Raw genomic sequence first — 20250 nt, forward strand, 5'->3', positions numbered from 1 at the left:
TTGCCATTTTTTATAAACATGAAAGGTATTTTCTACATTTTTGTGTACTTGTGGTGTGGACTTCACTATTCTCATAGATTTAAAACTATTATTAAAACTTTATAGTTATCATCCTTGGTGTGAACAGCTTTTAAGGGTACAGCAGGGGAAGGGTTTGTATCCAGTTCATAATAGGTCATCTTTATTTGAGAATAATTCCAGTTATCCACAGAGTCAAATGATGCAAAATGTGAGTTAATGCCAAGCAACAACACAAAACCTACATACTGTTTATCTTTCATTTTAAATGTACATAGATTAAAATAGCCAGCCACATGTCGTCTTCTCTGCCTATCCGTGTACAGTCCATTCACTCAGTGCAATCAGTGCTTGTCTGTATGACACTGGAGCCCATGCATTAAAAACAGCAATGCAGGACAAAGTCAGTTGTGGTCAGGACTCTCGTTCTCCCACGTCTTTCTTCACCATCTCAGAAGTCCATGGATATGGAGCGTTGTCCCGGGTCCACCACGCTGGTGGTGTTGTTGCTGCGAGCACTGCCATGGTTTCGGATGGCAATGCTCCCGCATCCACTTCCAATGCTGCCTGCAGCCCCTCCTACACTCCCACCCCTCACGTAGATTTCACAGGGGATCTCCTCCATCACGCGGTCCTCGATCACCTGCTCGGCGCAGTCGTGAGTCTGTTTGTAGCCGTAGCAGCTCTTCTTGTAAGTGCCGGTGTTGCTGCTATTAAAGGTCTTCATGGGAGGCGGCTTGGAGAAATCATTGTGGTAAGAGAGCTCCATTGAGCTGAGCGTGGTGCGGCTCTGCTTTGTGCTGCCGCCTGAGGAGGCCTGGGTACCACAGTGGTGCTCGTGGATGCATCGGGACATGGTGGAGGAGCGCCGCAGCTTATGGTAGCCGTCCAGCTCATCTGACAGCTCAGCCAGATCTGACGACAGCTCCTTGTCGCGGAGGGAAAACAGCTCATAGTTGGGGGGATCAAAGACCTCCTGGAAGCCACCTTTGTTGAAGACCGCCGGACGACGGGCCACTACTTTCTTACGGGGTTGCTTCATTTGCACCAGGATAGAGATGATGAGCAAGACCAGAACCACACCAGCAGAGATGCCGATTACCGTGCCGTGCGTTTTTGTGATTTGGTGAAAGAGTCCCTTGGACTTTTTCTCTGAGGGTGGAGAAACAAAGAGCTTTCAGTCAAACTTTAAAACATAAAGAGACATTCAAACATAATTATAATAGTCATCTAGTAATATAGCATATTAAAAGCACAAAGAAGTTGACAGGGAAAAATGTGCCACAAAAGATGGACAGGGAAAATATGCCACAAAATAATATATAGAATATGTTTTGAACTTGATAGTTGCTCACAACAACAAAAACAGAGACCAGTTCAATTTGTGAACAGACTCTGATGGTATGAGTTAAAGTCAGCAGAATTTACATTTATGCATTCAGCAGATTATTTTATCCAAAGGGACTTACAAGAGAGGAGCATAAGCAATTCATCACAGAGCCAACAATATTCACAAAATACAATGCCTCATTTATTAGAAGGATAGCTTAAAAAAATGCTAAAGCAGAGGAGAAAAAGTCAATTTTATGAAGAAAATTCCTGGAATGTTTTCCTCAAAAACCTTAATTACTTTTTGACTAAAGAAAGAAAGACATGAACATCTTGGATGACACAGGGGTGAGTGAATTATTAGGACATTTTCATTCTGGAAGTGAACTAATCCTTTAGGTGCTGGCGGAGAAGATGTGTCTTCAGTTGCCTCCGGTTCTGGATTAACATAGACTGACTGAGAGATTGTACATTTGGGGATTAACACCTTTTTTAAAGCAAAGAATTGAGCAAGGATGCATTAAATTGATAAAGTAACTGTAAAGACATTTCTTATGATACAAAAGATTTATTTTTCAAATAATGTTATATCCATCAAAGAATTCTGAAAAACATGATGAAACATGACAGCAAATCAGCATATTAGAATGATTTCTGAAGAATCATGTGACATTGAGCACATTTACTTGCACACCAGTAAGCTGATAACTCACAAATATCAGCTTATTAAAATAACCAGGTTTCCCGTTTACATGTACATCAGTAACCTGACAATGCCAGTAAGCTGTGTTTACTTGTCTTAATAAATCATAGCATAGCGTCAGTTCTGGCAGGTCACATTAGTCAAGCTTGCATCAGCTGACTCTCAGCTGATACACGTCTACCTATAGGGGATGTGACACCAATCAGAGCACTCATATATAAGGTCCTTCAGTATTATCACCAGCTTGTGTTGCTCAATAGCTAATTACCCTCCTCTGTCCCCAACTCCTCTTCTTGTTAGTCAGGATTCAGCCTTCTGATTCTCCTCGAATCAGACTACTTGCAAAAGGTTACATTAATTTATTGAACCTAATGATATCTGAAACACATTTATGTTGGTTCTGTTCTGTTACACTGGGGGGTTAATGCTGCTCTGCCTGCTCTTATCCATGCTAGACTGCGAGTATTGTATGCTAATTGTCCGTCATCTTTGATGATAGTGGTCCTGACAGAAATCAGTTTAATTCCCTTTGGTGACATCAAAATATAATAATTTGCGTATCTGACTCCATATTCCATAAGTTTGTCAGTTGTGATGTTAAAAAGCTAAAGCTTGCAACATTTCGGGATGATACTTACAGCTCAAATGATCCTCTCATGCAGTTATAAATGCAGCATTTTGACTGAAACACTTCTACTTCTGCTGCACGAGATGAGAACACTTATCATTTTGAGTCATGAAAGAGTCTGCTTTTATGATATATTTCCTTCTTTTTTACTGCAAAACGTTTGCTCTGTCTAGATGCGCATAAATTGGCACTAACAATGCATTCCTGTCATGTATCACACTTGTGCACTTCAAAAAGCCAACAGAAAGTGGGTTATTGCATTTACATGCTGCGCGAAATTAGAATAAGAGGCAAAAAACTACCTGTGTCGACCAGTTTATGCTTACGCCGTTCATGACCTTACTCCGATAAAAGAAAACTAAGAAAAAAAAGGTTACTGCGTTTACATGACCACCTGCGTTTCGGCTTATTAAACATAAACGGCGTCACTGAAGACTGGAGATGACCAGTAATGGTTTTGCCACCACAGGAATAAATTACATTTTAAAAGATGTCATATGAAAATAGAAAACAGTTATTTCACATTTACTTTATTTTTGCAGCATTGGACAGTATTTTTTCAAAAAAAAAAAAAGCTTACTGACCCCAAACTTTTGGTAGTGTGTATATTCAAAAATACATTTTGAATAATCCAAATGATATTTTAAAAATAAAAAAACAACACCAAAACATGTTACAAAAACAGAATGGTTTTGTTCAAAGAAAAGCATTTTAGCCACAAACAGAGGTTACTGTTGCAGGTGAGGAAACAGAAGCTGGTGTTTCTGCAGTAACTCACCCTTGCAGTGGTTCTCATCCCAGGGGTAAACGCAGTTCTGAACGCCGTTGCACACCAGTGAGTTGTTGATGCACATGTTGCTGTGACAGAAAAAGGTGCTGCTGGAGCATGGAGCTGAAAAACAGAACAGATAGAAAAGATTAAATCTCTTAAAAACAAGGCAACCCCTTTTCTTTCATCTCATAGCAGGCCATCTGCAGATACGTGTGCCTCATGCCTGTGCCACAGGCTGTGGAGCGGGTGTTGAGCACAGCACTATAAATCAAATCTAACAGCCATCACAAAGCCCATCTGGCCAAGTTGCCATGAAGCTCTTGACTGAACGTACGCTTAGCATGCTAGTCAGAGCAGAGGGTAACGAAGAATGGAAAGCGAGGGAGAGGGGGAGATAAGCTTGTAATTGAAGGTGAGTGCTGATCTCTGGGGATGAATCCTTCAGGCTGACACTCATCTCCTCATCGCGTCTCTTTCTTTCAGCTTCACAACCTCATCCCTCGGTCTCCATTTTATGTCAAAACCCAAGCATCCTCCTTATAACTGCTGTGCTAGAGCTTGAGTGAGGAGGGAAAAATCTCATCCAGTTTACAGGACTAAGTGCTTCTGACAGAGGATTGAAGAGGTCGTAACTTTCATTTCCTGGCAACGGCTCCCTGCTCCCACTATACTGTGCTCATTTCCAAAATTGTTAGACATTTCTTGCCTTCCAACAGTGGCCACTGACGGCTGCTAAAGTCTCACCACATCCCCCGATACATAATCACTCATCAGAGGAATGGGGTGAGGCGCCAAGTGTATTAGTTAGAGAAGAAACATTAAAGGTGACGATCCAGAGCAGGATGTGCATAGTCTGACAAGATGAATGTGTAATACAATTCAACAGTTTGTGATCAGTAAGAGTTAATGCTAATACTGCTTTACTGCTAAATTACTACTATGTTAATACATTCATTCTGCATTCTGATACATTGAATGATAGTGAAGCAATTGTTACAAACAATTTTCAGTTTTTTCTTTCAATACATCAAAGAATCCTATAAAATGTATCACAATTTCTTAAAATATAGCAACATTTTTAAGAACTGATAATAATAAATTTCTTAAGCAGCAAATCAGCACGGTTTCTGAAGGATCATGTGAAGACTCATCTGTCATCACATAAATGACATTTTAAAATATTTACATAAAATATGTAATAATACTTCATTATTTATGTATGTTTGATCAAATAAATCCTTGGTGAGCATAAGAGACTCCTTTCAAAAACATTACACAATCTTAGTGACCCCAAATTTTTGAATGGCAGTGTGTCTGTGGCACTGGACCAGAGAAAACTCAAATGTGAACGTGTTATTGTTATTGGTGTGCATTCTGATGGAAATCTTCTGTTGTGCTCAGTGTATGTGAGGTTTTGAAACACACAGTGGAAAAGAAAATGAAATTGTTGCTCATTGCCAAGATGGTAGTGAAGGCATTAAATGAACCAACTAATCCAAACACAACTTGGCTGTGTCAGTCTATTCACAGCGCTGCAAGGCTTTCAGCAGTTCTACGAACACAGCCATGAAAATCATTTGCATTTGCCACTGCCACTGCGTTTGCACTCTAAGCAAGATTAATATTCAGACGGAGTTGACATTGAATGCTGCAATTAATTCCTCTGATTATTCTGGCATTTATTAAAAGTATTGCAAAGTAGAGCAAAAATTTCCATTTGGTAATTTTCCGCAATTTGCATACAACCTTTAAACACCAACTGTGCTGAAAAGCAAAGTGGGAAGAAAATGTGATATATCATTCATACCAAAACATCTAACTCACGAAATAAAGCTTCATTTAGTGTTTTCTTTCTTTTCAACAGGTGCAGATAACTTCCAATTTTCCATAAAGACTGACCCATTAGCATGAGGCTGGGGGAGTAATTGGCTTTTTGATATCACTGCTTTCTACAGAGATCACTTTAATTAACTTCACACTCCTTAAATGGTCAATTTTTAAATAAATGCCAGCTTGTCCAAGTCAGCTTCCATGGATCATAGCATATTTCAGTCAATTATTAAACATCTTTTTTCAGACATTTCAAGCTAATTTTGTGATAAATGTGCATGCTTGAAAAGAGCTGATTTCATTTTATGCATTAAAATGTAAATGTTGAGAGTTAACAATATTTCATCCCAGTGCATGTAACAGTTAAACAGAGATGTACAACAGCATTTTCTTGCATCATATTAAGTTGTTATGTAAATGGCTTGTAATTTTAATGAAATTTGGCACATTATAACCTAGGGATCTGTCCTGTTCGCTTTGTTTTTGTGCTGTTTTCATACTGCGGTTAGCAAGAATGCTTTCTCTCCTGGACAGGCAGACTCTGCCTAAAGCACATTACAAAATGAAATATAAATGATGTTTCTACCCAGCCTGCTTGCTTTAGCTCTTTTTTTTGCTAGCTGACTTGGCACAGACTTCTCCAAAGGTCACATCCATCCATACTGACTTTCTAGCACCATGAAAGCCACTGATTTGCCCATGAAATATGAATGCTTTTCACTACTTCTCAATTCAATGATACAAGCAGCCGCTAATAGTCTTTACTGTGATTTATTGATCTGTATATTTGGCTATACTCACCTTGTCTATGTCATTCTGTACTTTTGAACGTTAAGAATGTCTATACTCACGATCTACAAATGAGGTGAAGAGCATGCGGAAACGACTGAGTCTGCTGCTCTCGTCGGCCCACATGCGCACAACGCCCACGCCGGTATCCAGCATCACATCATTGGCCACCGTACTGCAGAACTTCGCTTTCAGGTTCTCAATGGAGCTGCTGCCATCATACACGGCCACAAAGTTCTTCTTGCACTCATTTGAGTGCTCCATCTGGTACTCGAGGAAGCGGAGGTATATCTGCAGGGATGAACCAACCTTTAGCAAATGCATCAGCTAGATTCTGCAAAATGCTGACTCAAACAGGACAAGAAAGAATACAGCAATTTGCAAAAAAGGAATTTCGAGCAGCACGGAAAATACTGCTGCAGTTTGGTCTGACACAAACTGAACTGTCTTGATCTATGGGGACTGCTTAATATGAACAACAACAACAACAAAAAAGCTCCTGGCTATGTTTTCTTTAAGACACAGGCACTAAAGATCACAAAAAAAAGTTGGCCCTCACAACTCTTATCCTTATCTTCATGCTTTGTAATCATTCACTCCTCTGCCAAGTTCTTTAGGGAGTTTTTTCAGCCTGCTAAGTGTTCCGGTCTGCTTAGCGCAGGTGAGTGTATAATCCCTGGGCCATCTTAATGCCGTTTTCTTCCCTTAGTCTTATTCCTTGTACTTGCTGATTCGGCTCTACCGCCATTTCTGCATCACTGGCCTAATTCTTGCTGCTGCTGCATTGCTAATTTGAGCTCTTGAAATGTTTTCTCAGCAGACAAAGGGTCAGGGGGGCCTGATGGCCTCCTGTGGTCTCGTCAGGCCCTGGTTTTAGTTGCTCATATATCTGGTCGTGGCAGAAGAGCAGGGTCATCTCATTTGATGAACTGTGCAAGTAAAGGAGAATCGAAGAGGGTCACCTTGGACTGTGGAGGGGCACGGATGGTCCAGATGCAGTCCAACGCATCTCCATTTTTGATCTTATCCTCTTCTTCCACCTGACTGGAGCGGATGACTCCGTCTGTACCACTGATCTCAAATTGGCAATCTGCCGAAGAAAAAGGTGGAAGCGGGAAAATAGAGGGAAGAGTGAAATAAACTTAAAGTGGCACTAGCTAAAAGAAAGCAAGAGAAAGCCGTGACTGCAAATGGGAGGCAAATGGAGGGTTTTTGGAGAAAACAGAAATGGAAAGTCCGACAAGAGACAGAGTCAGATAGCATAAGACCAACAGAGAGAGGGAGGAGTGGAGGATGTCAGTGGCAGATAGCCTGCAGCCTGCCGCAGAGAATAGAAAGCACTTGAGATGGAATTGAAGTGGGGGGTGAAAATATTGAGGGGCTTACCTGGAATTGGATTTAGCAATCCACCGACGTGCAAATGAAAATCTGGGTCTGAAATGATAAGAAAGATATCGCATTACCCAGATAGCACACGCTGGAAATCCCATGCTCCAAACGTGCATTAAAATCCAGTTTAAGAGAGCCGTGGGTGCTGTGGTGCAAAGATCTGCCGTTTGATCTAATAATAGCATTTAGTGTTTGTCTTATTTGACCTTAAGCACACAGAACATCTGAAAGTCTTAAAGCTACTGCATCTGAACAGGATTTGGCCCAGAATTGTAATGCCTAAAAATCTAATAAATCAAGAAGTATTTGTATAAGTATAAGGAGAGCATAAGAACAGCACGCTTGCATAAATATTTCCTACACTGTAAAAATGTTAACTTAAAAAAAATGTGCTTCATGTGGTAACCAATTAAGTTTATTTTAATTTAAGTAACAAATTTCAAATAAAAATAACATCAGTAAATCAACCTAAACATATTAAATTATACCAACAAAAGCAATTTCAAAGATTAGATCAGGTAGAAATAGCTCCTTAAGGTAACAACTACAGGTTTCCACTTTTTACAGGGTACAACAGTGGCCATAAATGATAAAATTGTTATCAGAAGTTGCCACTGAGGATTATTACAAAATTGTTGTGAAATCTAATTTACATAAGGACGGGGGTCCCATTTATATGCGACAGTAATTAATTTACCGGAATGGAATCCAATCACCAATTGCTTAAATCACTGGATTCAGTCAAATTTACTGAATACAAACTCCAGTTTGTGCACAACATGCATCAAGGCCACCTCTTTGAATTCAGAATGCATTTATGAAGCAAATACACCAAACTGCCTGCTTTCACTGTCAGGGTTACCTGCTATAAAAGTGTATTTGACGCGGAAACCTAAGCCTTCAAGCTCCTCGTCGCTAGTGAATTTAATCCACATGAAGCGGCCCGTGGAGGTGACCACGCCTGGACTCTTTGGCCCACAGAAGCGATCAATAAGAGGGGAGAAACCAAAGGGACCATCCCTTATCTCAATATGGTCAAAGCGGCACTCGAAGGATGGCTCGATATAGTATGTTTTGTCAAAGGCCAGCTGAATTCTCTGCCGAGGGAGAGCTGCAGAAGAGAAGAAATCGTGAATGAAAGAGCAAACATTATATTTAGTTCATAACTGTACAGTATGTGACACGGTAACCTGTGCTGGAGGAAGCCATAGTCTATTCTGCAGAAAGCCTTCCAAAAATTGAGCTTACACAATAATACTACATTGTACAATTATAACATGCCAGTCAAACACAGACTCTCATGCTTACACACACACACACACACACACACACACACACACACAAAGGGAAAATACAGATTTTACATCCACATTTCATCCAGTCACCACATTATGAACAGTCTACTACAAATGAAGATGGATTCTCTTTCATAACCTTGTTGAAAGAACATGATAGACCATTATACTGCATTGCACATCTCATTTGAATTCATTTTGATTTATTAATACAAATAGAGGAATGTTAACAGCAATCTCCAATCTGCATTTTACATAAATACACAAACATGTAGTACAATGAAGCAACCACTATCCACTAACTAAATTTTGAATTTAGGTCACCTGCTTGAGGCACAACAACCACAATCATATCAGTCCCTGAAACAAATAACCAATGTCACTGTTGCTTTAGGTTTGTTTGGCTGTATTTGCTGCTGCTTGCATTAAAACCACATACCCTGCATATTCTAGTTATTTATCAGGAAAACAACTGCTTTTTTCTGTTCTACATATAAAGGCATGCAAATAAATATGCACAGGATTACTACTATCCATTCAGTTAAATAAGTTCCTAAGATAAATTAATGTCACTTAGGCAACTGGGTATTGTGGAAACTCCATCACGTGCAAGTATTTGTTAAAATGTTCATACTCTATCTACAGTATCTTGTTGGTTTGAAATGACAATCACATTAAGATGCACATGTTGAAAGGATTGAAAGGGGAATTCCAACCTATGGTAGCCGCATTTATTTATTCAACAAAAATAAATAAAAACAGAAATAAATGCTTATATCTAGTTTAAAATGATGATTTGAAAAATGTGATATTTATTTCTTTTCCCTTAAAAGACACACATCTGTCACAATGTATTTGAATGCATGTAAATTGCTTTGCCCACAGGGGGCGCTCTCGCACTGCTTCAAATACTGTTATGCCAGTACAAAATTGTGATTCACACTTGTAATGTTATACTAAGATGCACCAGCAGATATGATGCTGTTTAGAGAATAAAATTAATGTTGTATATACCATAATGATAAAGAGAAGAGTTCTTAAGTACCTAGAGGCTAAATATAACACTCCTATATTAGTAAACATGGTTAACTAGAGGCAGACATCAATCATGCTTCATTAACAGTTACTGTCAGTTTGACATCTAACAGCTGAAGAATAGCTGGAGAGGCTTCTTTCATTTGCTTTTAGGGAGGTTACCTTCTAGGATGTACACACACTCCTTGTTGGGCGGATAGGAGTTAGGATAGTTTGGAGATGTAAACAGGCCTCCATTGATATTCCGGGTCCACTGACCGCACTGCTCAGCGTTAGACAGAGATTCACCCGCATTCTGCGTCTCTGTGAGAACAGATAGATGAAGGGGGGATAGAGGAAACAGGAATGAAACAGACAGAATATGGCATTTGTTTGACCAAAATAAACGAAAGTGCAACTAAGATTAGCAATCACTGAAGCGGAGTGAAGAGAGCGAGTCAGTATTTTTGCAGATGGTGACAGTCATCAACAGCTGACCATAGAGTCCCATACTGATTTGAGTAAGAATTTGTACATATTTATTTTTCAGCTTATAAAGAAATACAAAAATGAATATTTCAACCCTAGATCGACTTGTCTGATCGAAACTAGCATTTCTTTTGCATTTTTAATGAGTTTAAAACTCTACATTTACTGGCCAGTTTACCCACAAACAGTTCAGAAACTGAAAGCAAAAAGAGCTGCAAGGAAACCCTCTGCAAGCGCCCAGTGCAAAAATGTGTATAGATAGGACTGTCACAGTTGACAATTCTGATATGAGTGTGATAATGTGAGTGTGAGTCATACCTTTAATTTTCTGCGCCAGGGCAAATCCCTCTTCTATTACAACGAGGAGAACCCAGGCTGGAAACAAAAGTGAGCAAGAGCATGTCAAATGCTAGCAGACAAAAATAGGCATGTGACATCACATTCTAGCCACAGTCGTGTCCTTCATCCGACACGATGTTCAGGACACCTGTATACAAGACTGGGAAATACTGTATCAGCACTGCAAAATGACCATATCGCAAGTATCCTGATATTGGTACATCATTAAAAACAGCACAGAATCTGACTGATCCAGTCTCGTCTCTCTCTCTCTGTCTGAAAAAGACTGTTCTAACAGCACTGATTCATTGTGCAGAGGCAAAGGCCATGGGCATTGATCACACCACACTCCTCTATTACTCTCCAGGCCCCGCATCTGGACAGGAATAAATCTGTCAGACTGATCAAACGTTGAAGAGCCTTGTTATGTCAAAACAAGTCTCGACACTTGACACCCATCTCTGACACAAGGCCAGATGGACAAAGATGCCCTGCCTCCAAAATTTATAATTAAATGACAAAGTATCACACACAGCCACATTGTTGATTTAATTATGATGCAATATTAATTTATTTCCTTCTGGGTTTTGTGAAAATTAATTATCTAGACAGCAAAATAAAGCAATTAACGGTCTCAAGTGTGTTTATAGTGTTGGTCACTGAATTGGCAGTAAATTGGTATTTATTTTCAGGCCAATCGGTTGCCATTCATTCAGTATGATAAGACACAGCTGAAGACAGCCACATGTGCGTTATGTCAAGTACAGCAAGCCTCTGCTTTCATTGTGGTACACTTTTACAGCCAGTGTGCAAACGAAATCAAAGAGACCCAGTTTCCAGGGCTCTCGGAAGCAAAAGTTGTCATAGATTGGTAAACTTCTATAGGCTAGTGGCGGACAGCAGAATATAGCAAATATGGTGGAAGAAAATAACGTGTTTCCATGAGTTTCTAAACAGAGAGAGATTGATTATAGCATTTAGAAAGGAGATGTCAAATTTATCATCACCTCCACAGACAACTTACAATGTTAATAACAGTGGAAACACGTCATCAAAGTCAGTCCGGCTTTCTGTTTTCTGTTCAAGATTATATATAAATGCCGATGACTATTATAGATAATTATATATAAAACATATAATGAAAATTATATGCATATAATGGGTATACAATATATCCTCCTGACTACCAGCTATGGAGTTTTATCCACTGTAGAGGACATTATTTTTTAAGTCTGGATGTCCTGTACAGAGCACATTCAGGGCTTCTCAGGGATACCAAATGATTGGATCATTTCAACATGACCACTCCCTCTTCTTGGTCTTTAAAAATGACTGACATTAATTTAGCGATCAAGTGTAACACCCTTATGGAAATATGATAAAATTTTGTAATTATCAATAAAATTTGACTAATTTTCAAATTGTTTGTCATAAATCAACATCTCAGGAAAATGTTATGGGGTTTCAAATCAAAATATGAATTTCTGTTATGAAACAGGACATCGATTTCATACCAGGACCTAAAGCATGTTTATCACAAATTTTGGGAGACACAACAAATAAATAGAGAAAAATTGAAATATCAATATTCCTATTAAATATTAGATATTATGAAAATCCTGCTAATTATTACTCCCATTTCTGCACTTATATGTTCATTCTATGTTACCCCCAAAACACATTAATACACAAATTAGATACAGTTTATAGATACATTGTATGTAATGGAAAAACTCGTTTATGGCCATTTTACACAGATTTTGTATAAAGAAAAATGTTTTTTAAAAATATCTTTCATAACATAGTTGAGAATCATCTTTATATAAAATTTGATATAAAAAATGAAAACTGATTTGTGATTAAAACAAAAATCCCACTGTTTTTGCCTTTTCATGTCTATTCGTGTCTTTTTATATTTAAAAACAGGACTTTTTAAAGTCCCGATGTCCTCTACAGAAATTGTATTTTTCAAATTTGTTCTTATGCTCTAAACACTGTAATAACATGACAAAATGCTAAATTCACAAAACTGTCTTTTTTCCTGGTAGTCAGGAGGATATAATGGAAATCTCTCAAGTGGCAATTTGTTGCTATGGTAACTGCGTCTTCTATTTGTCAGCATTTCGAAGGCTGCGCCCTCTGGAGGTGCTGGCTGCATAGCTACATCACTTCAGAAAAGTATCCATTACATTGCAGAGTAGGAAAGAATTACTGTAATTTACGAGGAATAACAGTAATTTTTAAAGATTAGTTTTTGCTTTTCTTTTTTTGAAAGGAGACATCCTCAAAAACGACCTCCGGAGGGATATAACCATTTGATTATATCATTAAAAATATGTCACAAAAAATAGCTTGTTAGAAAAATAAAGATTGAAATAGAAATAGAAAAATAAAGACTGTTAACGTTTGGCTGACTGTTAGGGGCACCAAAAGACAATTCTGTTACTGCTCGGGCTGAACCTCAACAGACTGTGTTTACTTTGACCTGAAACAATACAACATCAGCGGGGATTCATTTGCTAAAATGCATGTTTGGCAAAGAAAAGTCAAAGGCGACAATCTCCTTGTGATGAAACGCCGCTCACACTAAAGAAGGAACCCTGTGTCTTGAAGAGATGAAGAGATGTCAAGACAAACACACATGAAAGATGAACCCAAGAGCTCTCCGGGGATCCTTTATCTTGTGTGATCTGAGATCAACAAAAAATATTTTTAAATAGCCCACAACTTGTATATAGGCTAAAGACAAATGAAAAAAGCCTAACTTAATTAAATCGAGTTTTGTCCTCAAAATGAGGATGGCAATAGTGGCTCCAGATCTCACATAGATTGGATTTTCTGCATGAATTATCTTGACTGCTGTCTGGTTTCAAATGAACACACATCTGGGATGAGCCCCATGGGACGAAGCGTTAAAATGTTCTGAAGCGTTTGAGCAATGTGTCCATTCAAAAACCCAAACAAATCTCACTAAGGAAAAAAAACTTCATTCTTGCTTTATTATACCTTTAATTGACCAAAGAGATTGACTAGCTATTTTCCACTGAACTGTAGAGCTTAATGTCATTTGAATTAAATGTATTTAAAGTTAATTAAAAACAGGTGACAGTTTGCCTGTAGCATATTACTGTGAACTATAAATGCTTCAAACTAATGACTCATACTGGTGTTAAATACTTCAGGTCTCCATTTCTTTACAAAAACTGATTCCTTTAGTTTGTGATTTTTATATTCTCTAAGACCACACTCGCATTAAGCCAAACAGAAATAATAAACACAGTTCGATTAATGGACACAGACGCATCTCGTTATAAGCCATCTCACTGCAAAATCAACAATGCTTTGGTTGTAATTTAAAATGTGCAATAGAGCAGTTGATGGCAAATTAGTTTAGGTTAGAGTGAAATTTCGCCATCATCATCTTTCACATTCACCCAAAACATAGAATTGGTGAGATTATGACTTATTTCAGAGCTTTATCTTCTTCGTGGGCCTTAATTCACAAAGACATGTGGTCATATATTTTACATGTTCGCCTTGTGATTGCACAAATGCGAAATAGTGAACATAATATAAATAAAAATACATACATATTCTTGTAAATATTAAATATTTTGATTATATTCACATATTAATTATATTGGTCTGTATTGTAGCCTACATTGCTATACAATGCGTTACCACATTTTGTCTTGTTTGCATGGTCTGAATTAATTCGCTTACTGCGAGTTGAAAATCAGAAAATGATCTCAATATACATTGAAAATGATTTCAGTATACATTTACAGAAACCTCGAGGTTACGGTTCATCAGTAGAGAGGGTCACGAGGGCTGGGGAGCAGCAGCTCGCGCTCCAGATGTGGCACGCGGGAGCTGTCACTTCAGCACTCGCGCGCCGCTTCTGCAAATGCCACGCGCTCACGCGGCGAAGTTGCAAGAGACGCTGCAGAAATCTAATGCAACTCGCCTTTTGTTCTGTGACTATACAGCTTTTATGGTCCATATGGCCATTTTTGATGGCTGACAGTAACACAATACATTTCCCGTCATATAAATGAACAACGGTTTAATGAAAATGAAGCAAATAACAAATAAAAATTGTTTTGCCAGGACTGGCACATGCGAAACTTAGCTAATAAACAAAAGCACACCTGTAGGTGGCGACGCCACGGTTAGCCCTGAAAACTCTAACTTGTTATTACGGCTCTATGAATGTTGAGCTTTATTTGTTTTGTTGCAGTAACGTATTGTCAGACACACAAAAAAAACAAAAAAAAAAAACAAGATTTAATTGTTGGTTGAAACTCACCTCTGTGCATTTCCTCTCGTTGTGAATTACCGCTGGTTCCACCTTGGTGAGCTCTGTAGACGAGCTTTATCTCTCCATTTTACCAGACCTACAAATCCCAACTTTTCTTCGATCTCGTTAATCCCATTCCTCAAACTGGAAAGAAACCACTGTATTCCTCTCAGAGAACACGCGCCTCAAGTCCGCCTGACAGGTTGTAAATGACTGAGTGAGTTAATAATCCTGTTGAGAAATGTGCTTTGTAAATCCACATGCAGTGTGTCACCAGTTAAATACGCGGGAGAGACGCGCGTCTGCGGGAGTCTCGGGCTGAACTGAGGTGATCGCACTAAACGAGCCTCATTTGAGCTTCGGGCGCTGCTCGCTTGAATGAGCAGCCTGTGCGCATGCGCACTTCACGAGAGTACGACGCGGTCAGGGCAAGGTGACGTGATTCGTATCGTCAAGTGTATTGATTTATTCTTTCTTGAAGAGTTGAGTAATTTACTGTTTATTTTTTTATTAGGGACAATGTGGGAAAACAACAGCCTCCAGTCATGATTTTATTTAAATCATTTGTCTAGTGATAACAAACAGTCCTCTCCATTAATGCATGAACCTTGTTAAAGAAATGCAGTTTTTTTCAAGACGTGATGAACTCATTGCGGATGAATAGTGTCTTCTGACTCATCTGCTGTATCTTCTGGAGATGTATCCGAACTGTAAGTGAATTTCAAATCAACCCAAAACAACTTGAGGAAAACGCATAAGGTAATAAAGCATTTGGTCATGTTTATTTTCAATACAACATTCCAAAATACATCTACTGACAAACAGCATTTAAACGCAACCAAAACATTTTGAGAGTGATTCATTAATAATTAAAACAGAGCACAGATGCACAACCTGTTAGAACCAATATGCACCTGACCAGAAACAATTAGTGAAAACCATCTGCAATAATTACATGCCAGTTAACATGCAGGTCTAGTATGCAGCTGTATTATTGTGGTTTGTCAATTCATTTTGCCTTTGATAGTGAAATCACGTAATTAATGTGCATATGGTGCACCATAACAACACATTTTTTAAAGGTAAAAGAGATTAGCATATAAATCAATGCATGGATCAGATCACCTGACAGATATATACAGCTAAGAACAAAACCCTTCACACTGAAAATTCTTCAGCAGCACGTTATTAATTTCCAGTGTTTTAAAAACAAGTAAAATAAATAAATAATACCACTTAGAAATCAAGGAAAAGTACCTAAAGGCATAAGTGACAAAGGAAAAACAACCCAGAGTTGAAGTATTCATAACAGTGCCTTACAATCGGAAACACAGACAGACACAAAGGGAATTACTAGAAAGCAAACAGAAGAGAGTACATGCAGAAACAACAACCTGCTTTATGTTGACAATGGGCAGTTAAGATTGGGGACTTGCCTTCCTATATAACGTTGATATCCAGTGTCAAGTTAATGAATCGAAACACTGAACTCAGGAGAATATTATTTGGATGTGGTTTGCACAGAGTGTTGAGAGTTAATGCAATACTTTATTGTGAAACAATGATGCCATTTCTAATGACTCCACACAGCTAAATGCCTATTAAAATCAGTTTGCAGAGGACACCTTTGTTTACAGGAGGCCTCATGTAGCGCTTAGATTCAAAGCGTTTATTTAGTAAAGAGGTTCAGTGATGTGAAAGAACTGTCACCCAGTCACATTCATAGACACAGAGGCTGACAATTCATTAAGTCCTTCAAAACACACAACAGAAAACTTGAAACAAAACAAGAGAAAATTACCGGTTCTGTTTCTGCCCACTTGACATTTACCAGTCACTTTAACAATACAGAAAAAGAAAGTTTTAAAATAACATGTTTATCCCAAACCAAAGTACAAAAATGGCACGAAATACTCTTCTCCCTTCTCAATGTGCAAACATCATTATGCGTTTAGGATCATGTAAACAAACTTGACAGAAACACACCTCTTCTCTTCAGAAGTCAACAGATCCACAGAGACACCACTGTTCAAAATAGTCATATTTAGATGGATTCCTCTGATCTCAGACATTATTAAATGCATAAAAATGCTCCAGTGTGGGAAAAAAAGTGAGAATAAATAAACCACTGAAATGAAAGACCCAATCTTCTCAGCGTTTACCCACAATGCTCTCTCCGGTTTCTCACATAGCATCAAAATGGAAGCGATGGGCCTCCTGTCTCTTCTCCCGGTCATCTGCTTTCTGTAACACACAAACAATCAAAGTTTGCTACATGCTGTAACTTAACGGTCCTGATTGCAGAAGCTGCGTCTCGCACGTTAACCGTGCCAGTGAGTTGAATGCAAACACAATCCAATGGCGTTTGATACATCAGGAGAGGAAAAGGACAGACACAAAGAGAGAGAGACACAGAGAACTCATTACACACACAATGGCACACTTTACCACAGCGAAATACCTCTGTGTGTGATCACAGATAGAGCCAACACCAGACACTTGCTGTCCGAGACTGATAATAACACACACTGCCGAGCCTGGAGAGTGAGCGTGTGTGTGTGTGCGCTCAGTGATTATCCTGTCTCGGCGATGGCAAAAACGATGTCTATTCTCAGCTAGTATGAGTGACTCACGCACCGGGTCCCTCTGTGAAACACTCGTGAATTGGCTCTCCTGTTCTATAAGGGTCACTTATAAGGATGTATTTTTAGCTTTAGGTTTGTCGTTTCCCACCTATTAACTGTGGAAAGCACGTCGGTCATAAGCAAAATGGCAAATCAGTTAAGAAGGAAAAAAAGCAATGTGCCAGACAGATATAAGAAGGGATTATTTTCCTTTTCAAAAGGACTTTATATCTCACAGACCATGCAAAAAGAGCCTGAGGCTTTGACTGAGCGCTGTCAAGCCCTACGCTATCTGCTCAGGAGCATCCAGATGATATCTATTCACAAGATATTCTGCTATATGTCGGATTTTTCCACGATACGGTGCCGAGTCACATCAACATCACTATTCGCCGACTTTCATTGCAATAATTGAGGGTTGTAGTGCAAATACATACCTACGGGTTCATCTTCATTTCAGGTCCATTTAAATGTGTTAGGTGAGTCACAGGCCAGTCACAGACTCATTGATTACTCTGTCATGAGTGCTCGACTTAATTACATTGTCAGTGATAAAAATAGCCCGTACGCTCCTTCAAGCTCAGGATCACTAAATAGTAATACTTGCATTTTTAGCATGTCTGACCGTTTTAGTTCTTCCAGCACCAGCCTATAAGTAATAGTAATGTAATAGTCTCTGTCAGATCAGCTTCCAGCTATTTAATGATGCAACTTCACATGATTTCTAACACTGGCACAGTACCAAGGAAAGTTCAGTTTCCACAATTTTGTATTGTGTTTTTGTTGCCACACATTGGGTTTGACGTGTGCTCTCCAACAAGCACACCTGCCTGAAGATATATATGTACAAAAAACCAGGCAATGATGGAGCCATAGGCAACATATAGTACAGCATCTATATACTGACAGGCTGACATTCACATGACCCACACACATATGCAGTCTCCGGCATGGAGGAGGATTAGATGCAGTCATGTTGCCTGGGAGGCACTTTTATAAAGACCTTTCCATGTAAAAATCATGTTCTCCTATTATAATTCAATAAACAGATCAATATTACATTATTTATTCAATTAAATTCCGGCGCCTGTTTTGCTGTACACTTGTCACATACTTGTAATATGTTTTTGTTTTGAATAGCAGTATTAAAGTTGCCATGAAATGGACTTCACCCTTTTTTTGGACTTCTCTAACCATTTCATCCACATTTCTTACAATTGATCGCAAGCACACATTCAGGCTACGTCCACACGAAGCCAGAGCTTTCCCCATCCAATCTTTTTTTTTTCTCGTCTCAAGAAATATCTGCTTCCACACGAAACCACAAAACCGACACAAAACGATCTAGTATACATACCAGACCAGCATGTGGTGCTGTAATTCTGCTACACGATACACTAAAAACAGAGAAGACGACTTGGACTATGCGCATAAACCTTGCACATTGTATACAAACGAACATGGAACAATACATTTATTAATCTGTGTTAATGTTAGTTAATAAAAAGACAATTGTACCATGTTTGTTCATGTTTTTGTTGCTGTTAAGTGATGTAGCGGTGTCTGACTAGGGGCGAGACGTGGGCTGACGGTTTCAAACTATGTATGTCAAAATACGGAAAAAAAAGATTTGTCGCTACTTCTGTTTTCAGTCGCAACTTTAAAATTCTGGGCGATACCAAAAAGTCAATGCTTATTTGATTTTAATCGATGATAAATGGAATTTAGGCTTTTTTGTACAAAAAAAAGCATTATTAAATACAGTATCAACCAATTTCTAAAGGAAACACATGGTGCAACTGTATGTTTCTCGTTCTTTTTGAGTAATTGAGATGTAGCTCCTTTTGCCTTTATAACCCAAAAATTCAATAAAAAAAGAACAAAAACCAAAAAAGAAAATGATTTTTCTCATCATCATGTCTTAACACATCTCTTCAGGCAATTCAGAACAAGGCGTGTTTCTGCCCCATGCAGACATGCAAATGATACAGAACACCTCAGGACCTCATCTATTTGTGTCTTTCCCGCGACATTGAGCAGGATGAAGAGAGGAGCCGGAGGCAAAAAGGAAATACTGCGTCTTATCTTCCTCAAATATTGCGCCCCTCCCACAGGGATGCAAATGGAACGGTCTGCAGAAATGGAGTGATCTGCTGAGAGTCCTCTCCAAATGCTATTTTCACAGGCACTACAGGTTGCCCTCTCTTATCTACTAAAGCCACTTCAATTACAAGCTGTCATGGGGGGCAATGAAGATGGAGGGCAGAGACAAAAAGAGAGAGTGAAAAACACTTTGTATATCTGATGTTTCAAGCTGTGTCCGAAGAGAACATGCATTTTTATGAGGGGTCACATATTGAAGTCAGTCTACACAACAGGACACAATAACAATACGCTCATTCTTGTCCTGAAATTCCAGGCAAAAACATTTACACAAATGCAGCTCTATGACTAGAAGCAGGGCATGTTTGGGGAGCGTTGCTATTTTTGGATCACGAGAAGCTGCAATAAATGGAGAGAGTCACAGAAAAAGCGAGCGATAATGTGTTACAGTCTGGTAATGTAGCAACATGCAATAATAGACCACCTGCAGCCTACACAGCTCACAGCGTCAGTCTGTGCAGAGAAAATGGGCTGCGGAGCTTCTCTCAGACAGGCGGAGGAAAACGGGCCGCTTCCTGACCTTTTAATAGCTGAATAAGTGAGCAATGCTAATCGTCACCTGAACATG

General features: G+C 38.9%; 2 protein-coding genes across 3 annotated transcripts in view; both read right to left on the reverse strand.

The window, feature by feature from the left end:
- LOC109107767 (neuropilin and tolloid-like protein 2) lies at window positions 1-15286 on the reverse strand. Its single transcript, XM_042728112.1, has 9 exons — window positions 14905-15286; window positions 10575-10631; window positions 9951-10091; window positions 8321-8569; window positions 7456-7503; window positions 7032-7159; window positions 6132-6360; window positions 3457-3570; window positions 1-1170 (listed from the first exon to the last, which is right to left on the reverse strand). The coding sequence occupies exons 1-9, from the start codon at window positions 14912-14914 to the stop codon at window positions 470-472; spliced, it is 1677 nt and encodes a 558-aa protein (XP_042584046.1). The 5' UTR covers window positions 14915-15286; the 3' UTR covers window positions 1-469.
- A 369-nt stretch (window positions 15287-15655) lies between these two features.
- LOC109066360 (T-cell immunomodulatory protein-like) overlaps window positions 15656-20250 on the reverse strand; it is a 120181-nt gene continuing 115586 nt past the window's right edge. For both annotated transcript variants that reach the window (XM_042728109.1, XM_042728111.1), the window contains exon 18: window positions 15656-17139. In XM_042728109.1, the coding sequence (XP_042584043.1) occupies window positions 17080-17139 (60 nt within the window). In that variant the 3' untranslated portion in view covers window positions 15656-17079. The remainder of the gene's footprint in view (window positions 17140-20250) is intronic.

This window comes from Cyprinus carpio, chromosome B7 (assembly GCF_018340385.1).
Source record: "Cyprinus carpio isolate SPL01 chromosome B7, ASM1834038v1, whole genome shotgun sequence".
NCBI lineage: Eukaryota > Metazoa > Chordata > Actinopteri > Cypriniformes > Cyprinidae > Cyprinus > Cyprinus carpio.

Bases quoted from the DNA above. Each gene is read 5' to 3' on its own strand.
- LOC109107767 (XM_042728112.1), bottom strand. The intron at 10,092-10,574 runs GTATGACTCACA...CTGTTCTCACAG, and splicing joins CCTGGCGCAGAAAATTAAAG to AGACGCAGAATGCGGGTGAA. The intron at 7,504-8,320 runs GTAACCCTGACA...TTATCATTTCAG, and splicing joins CAAATACACTTTTATAGCAG to ACCCAGATTTTCATTTGCAC.